Source organism: Oxyura jamaicensis, chromosome 5 (genome assembly GCF_011077185.1).
Source record: "Oxyura jamaicensis isolate SHBP4307 breed ruddy duck chromosome 5, BPBGC_Ojam_1.0, whole genome shotgun sequence".
NCBI classification, from domain to species: domain Eukaryota; kingdom Metazoa; phylum Chordata; class Aves; order Anseriformes; family Anatidae; genus Oxyura; species Oxyura jamaicensis.
In genome coordinates this window covers 44,658,363-44,674,533 of record NC_048897.1, presented here as the reverse complement: position 1 = coordinate 44,674,533, position 16,171 = coordinate 44,658,363, and the positions used below count along the sequence as shown (strand labels likewise).

At 36.2% G+C, this 16,171-nt stretch overlaps 1 protein-coding gene across 5 annotated transcripts in view; it reads left to right on the top strand.

Annotated features, from left to right (window-relative positions):
* PPP1R13B (protein phosphatase 1 regulatory subunit 13B) overlaps positions 1-16,171 on the top strand; it is a 71,190-nt gene that overhangs the window by 22,859 nt on the left and 32,160 nt on the right. For all 5 annotated transcript variants that reach the window (XM_035326813.1, XM_035326812.1, XM_035326811.1 and 2 more), the window contains exons 2-4: positions 1,730-1,877; positions 9,997-10,116; positions 11,580-11,647. In XM_035326813.1, coding sequence (XP_035182704.1) covers positions 1,730-1,877; positions 9,997-10,116; positions 11,580-11,647 — 336 coding nt within the window. The remainder of the gene's footprint in view (positions 1-1,729; positions 1,878-9,996; positions 10,117-11,579; positions 11,648-16,171) is intronic.

Genomic DNA, 16,171 nt, shown 5'->3' with positions numbered 1-16,171 from the left:
ATGGAAATTGAAGCACAGCTCTGGTTAAGCAGCGAGTGCTTATTTAATGAAGAGCTGTTAAATAATAAGGTTTTATCATTGTGGTTCAATATGTGATATTAAATCGTTTTTACGGGGAAAGCTCTTTCAGATCTTTCTAGAAGACAAACTTAATAATTTTGCCACATTCGTTAGGGACATCTATTGTGGTAGCTATGTCTTAAACATCACATCATCTCTGCCCCTTCCCTGTAAGTTTACAGAATGGTATTGTGACTAGTGTACTGATGGTAAGTTGAGGTGCTGGAGAGTGAGGGAATGATAACATAGTTAAAAGGATCTGTTTAATTTTGAGCAGGAACTAAAAGTTGAGTATCTTTCTGAGAATTTATTGTTACTTAGAAATATTTGCTTCTGAATACAACCCTCACAGGTCCTCAAACCAGTCCCACTCAGGGATAAAATCGATCTGTTTAGTATTATTGTATTGGGATTTTGCTGTTTGTTTCTGTTTCCTTACAAGCCCCTCAGCTGGTACGGACGTGCTTCCAGCTTTTGCAGTAAATGCCATAAGGGTCTACAAACCAAATTCGTTGAGAACGCTCTGTAAGGCAGAGGTCCCTAATAGAGGAGTGCAGCACACGAATATATTATTAATGGCCATATCATAACACATAATGCACCGAGGGGGTGAGGTGGGTGAAGTTGATGTGCAGTTCTTGAGTGCTTGACTCTGCAGCAAGGTACATTTGCTAACAGGAGCAGGGATGGGATAGCTCCGGCTATGTGGACTTGTGCACACCTTTATTTAAGGTGGAGCAAAGTATTTGAACAAAAGTTTACTTCAGCTGAGATTAGTGCTCGCTCTTAGAGCTGGGCTTGCGACTCTATAGATTTGATTGTACTCTTTCTTCTTTTCTGTTTTCCTTGATGTCAAGTTATTTTGAATATTGTTAAGGTGGGAAGGGGAAGAAAAACTATTTTGTGGCAGCTTTCCAACTGGAATAGCTGGGAGCAGCTAGAGGGAAAGTAGTCCTTTGTTGTACAAGTCAGGAGAGCCTGCTTAGTGCCTCTGCGGGCAGGTTGTGTGTGCATCTGGTCAACACATAAAGTGCATGGTGGGAGCAAACGTCGTGTGGAAAGAACTGACTCTTCAGGGGTTTTAGCTCTAGCAAATAACTAAAAAAAATGCAACCCCTTGTGAAATTTTACACTTTTATTTTCCCTGTTTGTATGCTGGTTTTGTTCTGTTTTACTCCAAGGCTTGCAATCCAACTAAATGGGAGTGAATCTTCAGACAAACTGCAAAGGGTTGCCCACCTGTGGAGCTTTACGTTACTTTACAAAGTATTAATTTATTTGCAACATTTAAATGCTATGAGTTTAAACATCTAATATAGCAAAACTTGTTCCTTTCCCCCCAGTCTCATTGTCAGACAGAACTAAACCATTTCAACTGAAATGGAAGAGGAAAAAAAACACCAACAACCCACCCCCGCGGGGGGCGCGCGCCGCCGGCGGGGGGGGGCGCGGGGGGGGGGGGGCAAACACTTATATTCACACTTACCAAAAAAAATCAACACAAAGGACTAAATCTTTGGCTAAGTTACAAGAAACTGAAAACTATTTCCATGATAGTATTAACCAACCTTAAACATATAGTTCTGTTTACCGAGGGATTATAAATCTTACCCATATTCACATTCTTGTCATGTTTTTGAATATTCTGCTACTTTTTTTTTTCTTTCAGATGATATTAACCGTGTTTCTGAGCAACAATGAACAGATTTTGACAGAAGTTCCAATTACCCCAGAAACAACGTGTCGCGATGTAGTAGAGTTCTGCAAAGAGCCTGGAGAAGGAAGCTGCCATCTGGCTGAAGTATGGCGTGGAAACGGTAAGCAAAATGTTTGGTGGAAATTGGTTTAAATATTTGTAACAATTATAAGAAATGGTAGGACTGACTTTTCAGTATGAAAAAATTCTAACTGTACTTTAGCTTTTTTCTTGGTGAACTTTCATGCAGAGCATGGTATTTAGTATCTGTAGAGACTAATGCAAGTCTTGATTATTTTTTCCTCCTTGTTTTCCTTCCTCAGCATTGAGTATTTGATAAAAGGCATATGTAAGATGTGTTAGTCTTCTGTATTTCAGGTCTTCAAATTACATGAAGTATTCAGTATCTGCCTTTTAAAAATAAAATGGGAGGAGGGGGAAGGATGGTTGTATTTTTACTTCTAGATGTCATTTATTTCAAATAAGCATACAGCATATTTAGGATGGGAGTAGGGTTTAAATAATTTGTGGTGTCAGTGATCTTATACAGGAAGTGAGTGCAGATTACCAACTGGATTCTTTCCCATCTTATTTCCTCACTGTTAGCCACATGATAACAACCTGCACTTTAAGAATGGGTATAACAGAATCATAGAACTATATAGTATGTATGGGTTTTTCCTCCTGGATTTTAATAAGTTCTTCATACACAATTGTGCCAGAATTATCTCTTAACTTCATGAACTTGTACTGTCAAAAATTTGATAACTTCCCGTGGGGTAGGTAGTAGTGCCTGTTTTCTATTTGTGTTGTAGCTATTTCATAGAAGGATGGGATGAGCAGTCCTTTTCAGGACTGTGTAAAAAAAGCCCTATTATGCATTCTGCTTCTAGATGAGTTCTTGCAATTAAGTGTAGTACAAGCTTCCAGGTTATGATAGTGTATCGATATATGAGTAGGATCAGTGAATGGGTGAGGATAACAGGTAGGTCCTTATTCCTCAGTTACGAAGGTTAGTCCTGTTTAAGCTGTTTGTCATCTATTTTGTATAAAGACTGAGGTCATGACTTGATATAGAATTCTTATTTTTCTTTATAGAGGGGGTATATTTTGTTCAGGGGCTGTTTATTCATTCTGTCAAGCAGAGAAGTTTATTGCATTATTCAGATGCCTGTGGAGCTTTTAAATATTAGAAATCTAGAATAGTTTCCTACTGAGATCTTTTCATTTTTTAACCGTTCTAAGACTTTATAAGGACAGAAGGTGCCTCAAAGTTGTTTCCTAATTAGATAGGAATTTGTAGAGTTTAGGCAAGAGTAAGCAGAAGGCAAGCTAAGCATGTTTGCAGTTCTTGGCATACAAATTCAGTTTGTATTTATAAAGGAGTAAAACTTAGAGTATTTTTTTTTTTTGAAATGGAAATTTAGGTTAGAAACCATCAAAATGCGAAGTGTATCACACAAATTTATAAACTGGATCTGCATGCACTCACATATCCCTAATACTTTGCAACCGCTGGTCTGTAAAAGTGTAACATATATGGTATCATTTGTCCTTCTGCTTTCACAATACTTTGAGGGAGTACTTCTCAAAAATGCAGAGAATGTTGTCAGCTAGCTTCAAAAGATGACTGGAAATTCTAGCCAGTGATCCACAGCATCTTTATGCTTATGCTTTACAATTCTGGAAATGTAAGCATGAATTTTCTATAATGACTTCAAAGACTGAAAACTTTATTTGTGGATGTAACACGTTATTTCTGAAAATGCTGGACATCTGAAGCTAAAAGTTTCTATAAAATGTGAAACAAAACTTATCTGGGAAGATGTGATGGAGGAACTAAAACTAAATTTGGCTATCTATCCTGTGATTTTGTGTCTTTGGTCCCATTATAGTCAATGGAGATCTAGATGTTACAGTCAGTAGAGCATTTTTGGTGGTTTTTGGTTTGAAACTGAAACAAAGGTGCTCACACAAATCTATCTTACCTGAGGTGATAAGAGTATGGATTATCTTGCACTGAAAGTATGCAACAGACAGTACTAGAGGGAATAAAATTAAAAATAAATAAATAAATGAAACACCTGCTTACGTTCCTGGAGCTCTCAAACAGACCTGTACTGTCAGCAAAAAAGATGTCCTGCACACTGTTTTTAAATCTGTCTGACAGGAATTTCAGGACAAGCATTTTGTTTGCTTTTCTTAGATGTAGGGTAGATAGTATTGTAAAATCTGTGTGTTGGTGGTCTCAACTTCTTGCCCCAAAGTCTGTTGATACGTAAGTTTCTCAGTGAAACAACTCAAAATTTCTTTCCAAGAGGGTGGGATGATGATTTTCCTTCAGCTGCTCCTGGGAGCTAAACTAAGCTCCTTCCACTGTAATTTTAAAAAATAATCCTAGCCAGGAGCAGAGATCTGGCGTAGAAAATGCGAGACTAAGAAGTTAAAACAAACAACTCAAACCATTGGTTTGGAGTGGGAAGTAGAAAGCAATTTGCAATGAAACTGCTGTATACCATGCCAGTGGAAGAGTGTTTTTGTTAGTTTTTCTCTGTTGTTGCATGATAAGGAAATGGTTGAGCAGCTTCGTAAGAGTTGCAAAACAGATTGGGAATCATTTGTATTACAATTAAGAAACTGATTCCTCTTGAAGTTGCATGGCATAAGTGTTCAGTTTACGTGCGTTTTATTTTAGTTTTTTATTCTCTGTTCATATTCTTCTCCAGTTTCTTTAGGTGAATAATAGCTGAAAAAAGGCAACAGCATTTGTGCCTGATATGTCAGTGAATTTTGTAGCACCTTATGCTTACTCATTTTGAAGTTTCCTTGCTTTGCATGGATTTCTCAGGCTATGGCAGGAGGAAAGAAAAAAAATATTTTTCCTTGTTCCCCAACTATTGCAAGTCGTGGTGTGTAAGGAAATAAAAAGATAGGTATGATCCTAAAAATCTGTGCATTTCAAAAGAAAATGGATTTCAAGCTTTTTAATCTGTCCATTACTCAATTACCCACTTCATTTACATCTGGAATGGACTTCAGCAATTTATATTGTTGGTCTTCCTGAATTTAATTATAGCATAGACGTGAGTGACTGTGAAAGAAAGGGAAGTACACTTGTAGTATACAACTGCAGATCTGCATGTTTAAAGATGCTTTTCTGATCTTACAGTGAACTCCCAACTATGGACATAATCCATTACTTTGTGTTCTGGTTTTCTGTATAGCAGGCATAAACACTTTTATTACAGATGACAGAATACATGTAATCAGAATAAAAACAAATTCCAAAGCCTAAAAATTATTCTCTTTTAAATATAAGATATATAGTTTAAACAGAACGATTTTTGCAATTCTCTGTTAAAACATCAATATGGTATCTGTGTCTTGGTCTTTCAGGATAGCTAAAACTCACCCAACCTCAAAACTTCTGCTTCGAAGGAAAGGTGTCTAGCTCATTTCTGAAGTTAATCTTTCTGAATTTTTGTCTAAGTAAAAACTGAAGAGTGTTTTTGGAAGTAATTATGAATGTATACATAGATCATATTTTCTTCACTTGACTTCTCATAGAAATACTTTTTTAAAATTATTGTTAAATCATAGGGTTCTATCTTATTAATTACTACTCCATATCCACTCCCCAATTTCTCCTTCTTTTCTTCTATTTGTGCAATTACTGACGAATGTTTTCTAGTTGTAATAGCTTTAAACATATTTAACTGAAGCAGTTTTTTATTCTTAAAGAATAAGTACTTCCAGAAAACGCTCCTTTGTGCTACCCTAACTTGCAGTAAAATTAAGATCAAGTTTTCTACCTGCAAATTTTAGAGTTTTCAAGGCTTTAAGCTGAAGGAAGGAATGGGGACTTCAATTCTTCATTTCTTGCATCAAATGTTAACGTTCCTTTCCTCTTCCTCTTTCTTTTACGAGTCTCTTTCATGTGCCCAAGTTGTGCCAAATGATTACTGTAGTACTGCTGCAGCTTGCTCTCTAATTTAGGGCTGCATATTCCAAATTGTTTTAGTGGAAGTATTGCAAAAGTAATAGAAAAAAGAAATAGGAAGTACTTTTCCCATTTCTTTCCATGGTCATGTCTGAAAATTATTAGTTTTGATTCTTCAAGGTCTATGACATAAACAGGATCTATTATTTTGAAAAGCCCCTAGGATCAGGGCCTTGCTTGTAAAGGGAGACCAACTTAACCAGCAGCCATGCTACAGCCACTCCTCAGCATTGCAGAATTAGTCCAACCCTGTTCAGACATCCAGTTTCTTGGTGCTCATTATCAAGCATCATTGCTTACTATATTTACCTGACAATCTTTTTATTTAGGAAAAATTCCTAATGCTTCAGATCTTCTGCGTCCTAAAGTCCGTGAACTAAACCATTTAGGTATTTTAACCATTGTGGTCTTCAGAAGATTCTTGCTGCAATTTTAATGGATGTGCTTGAAAGCACTTGAAATCTTACCTCACTCTGGGAGCTGAAAAACCTGAAAATCACGTTTTTAAAATTCCTTTTCAAGAACTGAGTTTTAATAATCTCCTGACCTTAACTTTGTATGCGCAGACACTGTTTACTATGTTTCTTGGAGTCCACATGAGTGAGGGACAAGAAAAGGAAAATAAAAGCTTCTGTGTTTTTAAATACAGTGTTTTGGTTTTTGTTTATTAGTTGTCTGTTTCCTTTTTTTTTTTTTTTAGGCAAGGAGTTGGCTGATGAATATAATTAGCTTGTGTTTTAAATGACCCTTCCCCACTGAAAGCAGTTGGACTAACTGTGGCTGCATTGTGTTAGTCACCGTACTTGGAGTCCTGTAAAATTCTTTTAATCTAAGAAAAAAAATGGGATCCAGCATGCACCCTAAATAGTAAATGAATAACGGGCTACACAAGGGTATTTTTTATTTGTTTGGATTATGAATTTTGAATAATCAAGAATGTTTGTAATAGAGAAGAATAGTATGTCTCTTAACCTTCAGAAAGGTATTTTATTGGATATTTCTGAAGTTGAATAGCTTGTCTGCAAATAACTTTAGATATTTCATTGTATATTACCTGAGTGTTTTTCAAAGTATATGCTTTACTGCCTGTTCTCTAAACTTGATCTTGCATGTATTGGATAATGGCATTATATGGGTCACTGTTGCATTCTTCTGCCTGCTCTTTTTGTTTGCCTCCTCTTTTGCTTCCCTATTTTTCCATTCCATTAGAACTATTTTCTCCTTCTTCAAAGACCTGTCCAGAAATATCAGAATGCTTGAAGCTCTCTTTACACTGTGAATAGCCAAGGATAAGTAAAGGAAGAAAAAAAAAAAGCTACTAGAGAGTGCCCACAGGAGGGCTACAAGGATGATGAAGGCTTGGAGGGGAGGATGTATGAGGAGGGGAGGATGTGTGAGGAGCAGCTGAGGTCCCTCGGTTGTTCAGCCCCGAGCAGAGCAGGCTGAGGGGAGGCCTCATGGCGGCCTGCAGCTCCCTCACGAGGGGAGCGGAGGGGCAGGCGCTGAGCTCTGCTCTCTGGGGACAGCGACAGGACCCGAAGGAACGGCATGGAGCTGGGACAGGGGAGGGTCAGGCCGGGGGTTAGGAGAGGTTCTGCACCCAGAGGGTGGTCGGGCACTGGGACAGGCTGCCCATGTAAGTGGTCATGGCACTGAGCCTGCCGGAGTCCAAGAAGTATTTGGACACTGCTCTCAGACGTGGTCTGATTTTTGGGTGGTGGTGTGTGGACCCAGGAGTTGGACTCGGTGATCCTTGTGGGTCCTTTTCAACTTGGGATATTCTGTGATTCTATGAAGTTGAGAGAGATGGATAAGATGAAGTGATCAGTTCTAAACATGAATGTTTAAGGGCAAGCAATTAAGCCTTTTCTTGTCATAATTTAATTACATCATATGAAGAAGCACCCCTATTAAGTTGTAGAACTCATTGTCACAGGATGCCAGAAGCTCAAGGGATTTAACAGGATTGGCATAGGCACCTGTAGAGGACAGAACCCCTGGGTATCAAGCATGTGGCTGATGATATGGGATTTTGCATGATCCTAGGAAGTCTCTCAAGGCCAGACTTGGAAGCTAGAGGGATAGATGAGGGAAAGGATCAATTTTTGCTTACTCTGTTTCGTATGCTGCTTCCACAAGCATATGCTGCTTGCTGGTACTGCGAAGAAGAAACAGGTCCATATGGACAGGTGATCGTTCCACAGAGATGACTTCTTGTGTTTTGATGCCTACTATAATCAGTATAATTTTATCTGTATGCTTGGCTATTCATGGTGAAAAAAGACTGGAAACAGAATAAGGAAAAAGCGTATGGAGACTCTTTTTTTTTTTTTTTTATGAGGAGGTGCCCTGGAGGTGTTTTCCTCTGCAGAGTTTTAATCAGTTTTGTAGTTTTCAGATTAAAAACAAACAAACAAAAAAAAACAGAACACCACTTCCCCCTCAAAAAGAGAAGGGAAAAACAAGCAAAAAACTATCTGACAATCCAAGCTTAAGAAATTTTCTCCAAAACTCTCCATGGAGAGTGGTATTTGATAAAATACAAATGCAAACAGTAGCATTTGCAGAGGTGTATTTGATACTTTTGAAATAACTGTAGAATTGAATGAAATTGAATAACTGAATTTTCTTAAAAGCTTGCTACTGTGTATAGAAAAGAAATATACCGATTACAAACCAGGTATTATCCAATAACAATATAATTTTAACAATAACAATATAATTATAATTCTTCAATTTAAAACACTTCTTTTAGTTGTAGCTGAAAATGACTTTCCCTGAAAGGCATAGTTTTCTTGGAATTCTGCTTGATTTGAAGGAAATCACTAATGTAGAATGGGACACGGTCTTGGCTTTTTATTTTCTTAAATGGTTTAAAATACAGTGCCTCAGGGTATGCTCATTTGTATATTGGGAAGATCTTAGCAAGGCACTGAGATCAAGGTATTTGACAAGACAGATTTTTCATGAGAAGCAATAAATACACTGTGAATCAGGTGATCCAAATGCAGTCTTCAAAATATTACAATAAGATATTCCAGTAGTGTCAACAAATGTATACATTTACACAGTTCATTAAAGAAAAGGTAGCTTGTAATGTGTTTTGTCTTTTTTTTTTTCCTTTAATCCTTCCTTCCAAGTTTTCTTGAAGGTATCTGTTATATCTTTGTATCATTTTTGTCATCTTGCATCAAATGGGTTAAATATGAAATGGCTAATGTTGTTGGCAGTGTTCTGATTGGTAGGAGATAGCGTGGTTTGAGTTTTGGGGACAGAAAGGATTTTCCTTTTAACAAGAATGCAAACTGCACCTTCTGGTTTCTATCCAAGCCTGTTCTTCTGTAGTAATAGTGGCTTGTATGAAGTGTATGTAGGACAACTAATTTAGATCTTTTCTAATGTCACCGTGTCATTTGTTGTATTCTGATTGGGAGAGATCTCTTAATACTGTGCTTAGTATTAGGAAGCATTTAAGCTTTTTCTTACCTTTAATCAAAATACTTCAAAATAAGTTCAAAAATAATTATAGAAAATGTGTTTTTTTTTTTTCTTTTGAAATACATATTCATTTTGAAATGCTATACATAGTGCATAGCATCCTAGTAATAGTAGATTTCATTTTGAAGAAATAAATGTACTATGAGAATGTTCATTTCTTCTGGAGAAAACAAACACTTACTGTTGTGTAGAACAGCCTTTACCTCTTCAAAGATTTGCCAATAATTTCACATGTACTAGAAGTTAACATCCATCCTAGTGTATTGAAGTGGAAGTACCCACCCAAGTTCTTAGTAGGTGAAATGTCAATACAATGACGTGGTTTTTAGTCTGTGTGGAAGCCCTGAGGTTCAAACTGAATGAATCATCTGAATAATAGAGCAAAATATCTATCTGCTGTTGGGGAGCAAAGGTGCAAAGATCAGCATTGTGAAAAAGGTTGTGATGAAGAATTCCTGACATAGCTGAACTAGGGTTTGTAGACACTGTTAGTTTTTGTATGGCTCTGCAAACTGGTTATGTACTGCTGTTAAGCAGTGACCTGTGTTATAGTGACAGACAAGCTTTTAACACAGTGCAACTACTTGCTGTTGGTGTATGCTTGCTGCTTTGACTTTGCATAAGTGAAAACACATTGGATGGACTGAATTACCAGAAAAAAAGACATTCTTATTTTTAATGTTCTATAAAACTTTGCCTAACTTAAAATAGTTGTGATAGATTTATTTTTTATTGTTTTTAGAACGTCCCATACCCTTTGATCATATGATGTATGACCACCTGCAGAAATGGGGTCCCCGGAGGGAAGAAGTGAAATTTTTTCTTCGTCATGAGGAGTCGCCAGCTGAAAGTAATGAACAGAGTAAGTACACTTACCTTGTAATGCTGTTACCTAAATATCTAAAATGTTTTCTGAGGTGATTTCAAATATCAGTTGTTTGAGTAAATTTTGGTAGACATAGGCAATACAACTTTCTTACACCAAAGTCATTTTGAACATTGCTCAATGTCATGTTGATTGATGTTCTCAAATTTCCTTATCTAGATAATTTCTATCAATCTGTTGAGTAATGCTTTTGTAGTAAGATTGGTTTCTATTCTGTCTAGTACTGATCCAAAAATGTGGGCGAATATGAGAGACTTAATGCGTTTTTGCTTGTTGAGAGAGCCACAACGTTTTTGAGAGGGTGGGATTGTTCTTTGTGACTTCCTGCTCTTTCAGTTGTACCCACGAAAAAGATTCAGTAAACTACTTTGCATCCTTTAGAAACAAATCTCTTTTACAGACATTGGCAGAGGTCTCACAAGCTTTACTTCCTCTGTACTCTCTGTAGATATATTTATTGGTAGTAATAATTCACACCTTGAAAAATCCCTGGTCTGTTTGTTCCTACAGAAAAAGTCTTTTTATAAAACAATGTCATGTTACATTAGGGGATTTCATTAAAGATTGGGATAAAAATAAGTTTCAATTTTCTGATCTAACTAGACTAAATTTATGAGAAGACTTTTGAGGCTGTGCATTATATACTTTATGGCTCTCAGACTGCCTGAGAGAGAGGAAACTCAAAGTAAGTTGTACATTTGCATGCTCAGACAATCCTTACTCATTCAACTAACCTGACAATTGGATTTCAAGTTTTGGCTAAGTCCTTATTGCTTTGAGCTGGGGTTTCTTTTCATATCTCTAAGTGGCTGCTGGTTGATTTGAGTGCCAGAAGTAGCAAGTCCATTAATATATAAGGATTTGCATATATGTTAATTAGATACTTTGTAAAATACTTAGTCATCCTTTGGGCAATTCCAATTTAAAGTATGTTAAGAAATTTAAGATACACCTGAAGCCACATTTACATGTACAAAGCAAATGTCCCTTCTGAAGCATGCATGTAAAGCTTTTTAATCCATTACTGACCTGTGGATCAATTTGCTGAATAAAGTTGTTTACAAGGCATTGTAGAAGCTTCCTCTAATATATTAACTTACAGTACATTCAGTGGAGCTGCTACTTGTGGACACAAAAGTACGAAACTTCAGTAGTCGTGCTCAGTACATTCCCTTTCATAATATCATTGCCAAAACACAAGTCAGAAAATTAGGCCTACATGTGCATACCTTTATCAGAGGAAGTCTGTGAAGTAATGTCATATTTCTGCTGACTCCACTGCGTACAGAGAATAACCTAATGAGAGAGTCAAAACTTTGCCAATGAAAATTTAAAGATTTTTTTACATAACATTTTACCTATGAAAGTACAGATGAAGGAGTGTGAACCAGTTGTGTTGAAAACTGAACTTTGCACTACAAATGATACTTTACTTTTAGGTGGACGACAAGTCCAGAACCAAAGAAATGGAATAAACATACCTGTGGAGAAGCGTACAGAGAATGGGGTAAGTAATAATAAATCATACAGGTTTTCAATCAACTCAAATATTTAAGTTTTAGAATTTATTGGTTTGCAAAATCTGTTGTAGGAACCAGTGGAAAATGTCTAATTCTTGTTAAGAATTCTTACGAAGTTGCTAATTTAAAATACAAATTGCATAGCATAGAGTACCAGTTTGGTGGCATTCAGTGAATTATGGCTTGAACATCATCTCTTTTACAAGTAAAATATAGGTTATCTCTTTCAAAATTACCATGGCTTAAAAACCTGTTCCAGAGTTGGAATTCCCTTTACTTTCTTCTCACCCTTCTCATCCTCAATTCTAATAAAGACTCAACAGACCATAATCTGTTCTCATTCACTCAGGACCATTTTGCTGCATCTTCAGAGGCGCTATAGGTATAGTTGATTATTCTTTAACACTTTTGAATTTCAAGAAGAGTTGAGCTTGCTAATTCATAGTTGTATTGTCTCTGTTGGAATACTGTTGATTTCTAAATATGCCTTAGAGCTCTTTTGTCTGGGTAAAATAACACTTCAGAGAAGTTTAAAGACAAAACTAATCAGATTTTTCAAGTTGAGATGTCTTAAAAAATCAACTGAAATGTTAAAAACAGTTGTGCAGGTTAAATGATTCTGTCCTTGTATATTGCCTAACAATTAACATCTAAAATTTCATACATACACTTAAACATGCAACAGCAAAGTTTTGGGTGTTTTTATTTCCATTCAGCTGTTTAGTCACTTTACAGCTTTTAGCAGCTGGTTTTATATATGGCACGTGGGGCTAGTGGAAGGAATCTCTTTCCCTATTCAAAACAGTTAATCATGTATTGCTTTCTACGTTTCTTTTCTGTAGAGAAGACTAGCTGATAATATCATCTACATGGATCTGTTTATCCTGCTTCCATTGTCATATTGACAATGTAGTGAGATCATAGTACTATAGTATGCTAAGGGAACATAACTCTTTAATGACCTTCTGAGATCCATTCCTCATAGCTTGTATACTTAATTTGAGACAATCTTTGAGACCAATTTCTGGAAATCAGAACTGGTTTGTGTAGTATGCCTTCTAATCGTACTTCTTGGCAGCACTGAACTGTGTGTTTAGTTTGATTTACTGTGAATTTTGTGGGTAAACTCCGACCTGGTAACTTGATAAACACTTCTACTTGTGTCATTCAGAATGTACATTTATATATATATATACACACACATACATACATATATATATATATATATATATATATATATATAGTTTGGCCACAAAATTAAAAAATATTAGGGAACTGATTATTTTTTAAATATACTTTCAGTAAGTTTCTGAAATTACTAAAAGATGAGAAGGGTCTGAAGTGATTTTATTATAAGTTTTAATGTGTTTTATGCCATAAATGGTACAAATCAGGTTCTGGAAGTTATAAAACTCAAATTTTTCAATTGTACCAAGTTTTAAATGGGAGGGGGAGGGGAGAAAAGAGGTGGCTTTGGGATCAAGGATTTAATCAGCTTACACTTACGTAATGCATTAGGCTTATTCATTGTTACTGGCATGCTGAATGTTAGACTAGCCCTAAAATCAATACAAATCAATGGAACATTGAAGGCAGCTCAAATCTTACCAAATAGTCTGCATTGAGGTATATTTTTACTATGTGTATTGTTTTAATGATGAAATGATTGATTTTTATTTAATATTGGAATACAGTTGGATGTGTGACATGCATAGAAAACTTTGAGATACATGTTTGCTTTCATGTTTGAATCAGGAGTCTTGGAAAAAATGATGGGTAATCTGTCTGGAATTCAACTTGGATAACTTTATGAATTGGTATTTTGTCATATGCAATGTTTTTTTATTCTGTGGAACTCTTGTGTGCATGATCAGCGATTAATTTAAATAACGGTGAATTTAACATCACAAGATTATATAAATGCATGAATTTTATCAGATAATCTTCTAAATGAAGATTAAATGTTAAAAATGGAATAGGCTGTGTCTCTTCAGACTGTGAAACGTGCTTTGTTGTGAAAAGAATACTTACCTGTAAGTGCTCATCTGAGAGCTTTGCATCTACATAACGAAGTCTAAGGAAAAATTATGTGAGTGGTTCTCTTATTCCTGAAATGACTTCTCGGTGGGTTTGCTCTTGTTTACAATTTTCCTTCTTGGAAGTGGAATTATGCTGTAATCAGGGCCTGATCTCTTTCCACCACTATCCTGAAGGTATACTTATGTGGAGATAAGACTTACGTAACTGAACATTTTCCTTTGCCGGGGAGATTGGTTGGTGTCTCAAGGGATTCACTTCTCTGAGAACAGCTGCCTCTTCCATTCTTTTGCATGTATAGCTGAACCAGTTTGATTTGGACACAACTTGTAACAAGGGAAATTCTAATTAAATATCAGGGAAAATATTTTCTCGATGAGAGTAGTCAGACTCTGGAAAGGATTGCATGGAGTCTGTGGAATTTCATCCTAGTGGAGGTTCAGAATTTAACCTAATTTGGACCTGAGCAGTCTGAGCAACTTTGAGTGGGGCTGATGGAACCAGATTACTCTGAGAAGCTCCTTTTTACGTAAATTTATTTTTTAGATTCTGTGTTCCTCATTATGCTGATGCTGCAAACGTCCTTCTACCATTTAGTCATTTCTTGCCTTTTATCAGTGGCCGTGAAACAGTGGCTGTAGAATGCTGCGTTTTGTTTTCTTACAGATATCCTAGCGTGATCAAAGCTTCATTCCATGGAGATGACAATGGTCTGAACACAGTGAGAAATAGCAAATACAGATCTATCCACTGGAGGTCAGTGGTACACAGGAGAGGAACTGGGAACCACCCTATCAGTCCTCAGTAGGAAAAATGGATCATAGTCTTACATAAAGGAAGTCCTGGAAACAGGACTGACCTGATGATGACAATTTTCCAGATGAAGAGGTTGATTGATTGAGAAACTTATTGGAAGCTTGTTGGAAACAAGAAAGCAAATGCAGTTCAGGAGAAAAAAAGGATGGAGTACAGGGACACAATAGCAGAGAAGTGTGTGGGACAGAACAGAGCTATATTAGTGTGATTAAAACAGTCTGTACGTGATGGCAGATACTCATTTGCAGGAATTGCATAATTTAAATTATTTTTCTACTTCTTAACTTACTTAGGGAGAATAAAATACCAGTCTGTACTCTTATATACCATTCTTTCTTTAACTCCTTTTGTCACTCCTAATACTAAATTTGCCCTCTCCAATTTAGCGAAAATGGTATGTATATGCTTTTATCTCAGTAGATACTGACTGAACCCTATGCCAAGAAATGCGAAGAACCTGATTTTATTGCTCCCTAGGAAATTTCTGGCTTTAGTGTAAAAACAAAACCCCAAACTGGAAAATCTCCTTTAAATTTTCTTTGTCTTGAAACTATGACCTATCAACTATGACATATAGCTGAGAATTAACATTTTTTTGCTGTTAGAGAACAGAAGTGAACTTCACTGTTTATGTTTAAGTGGCTCCAGTCAGGCTTTTTGCAGAAGGTTTACAGCACGTAGCCCAATTGTTTTAGTATCAGGAGAATCTTATAACGTCATGCTCATGGAATTTCCATTAACGTGTATGTAAAATCTTCTACATTTACGTACACACAAAGCACTTTTAGTAGTACTGATTTAACCTGGGAGCAGTTCTGCTCTTCTTGGCAGAACCATATAATGCAATCAGTTTCTCTGCAGTAAAAGTAGTAGTAAAGAATACATACTGCTTTTGAGTTCCTGTGGTAAGGCTTGCCAAATTCTAGGCTTAGAATTTAGATAGATATATAGCTGGTAACAAACTTCTTAAGTGGAATTGTTTGTTTATTCATTTTCATGATATGATCCATACAACTGCAACCACATAAAAAGGCATTAAACGTCTTATATAGTCTGTCCATGGATCCAGTTACACGATTAATTTTTTTAAAACGTGTTCTAAGAATCTTCTGATAAGCTTCAAAAATGGCTGAACAGTTTTTACAAGGTTAGTTGTACAGCTTTCCATAGCCTAATTGGGGGGGAGGGAACAAACAAGTTAATTTTTTTAGTAGTAAACTCAAGAGAAAACTAAAAGAGAAAGGAAATATATTATACAAAATTGCTTGAAGTTTCTCATCTGAAATGTTGAGGGATAAAGAGCTTAGTCTGAAATAGAAATTGCTTTTCAGACCTGAGCTCAAAATACAATTTGATAATAGCTTGTAAGTATTAAGTACTTCTGTTTGTAATATTTAATGATGTATTTGGAAGAGGCTGCTATTCACATAAGGCAAGTTTTAATGGCATTTGTTTAAAATGAACAAATTACAGTGTCAGTTGTGGAAATCTATAGATCCTTTCAGGGGTCTCATAGCATAGTCTAAACAAATAATTTCATTAAAAGATGACACACTATTCATTCCTAAAATCCTTTTTACTTGTCAGATAGGGGAGCCTTACCTGCACCATCAGTTCAGATGGCTACTAAAAGCTGGGGGTCAGTTTAACAGATTTGA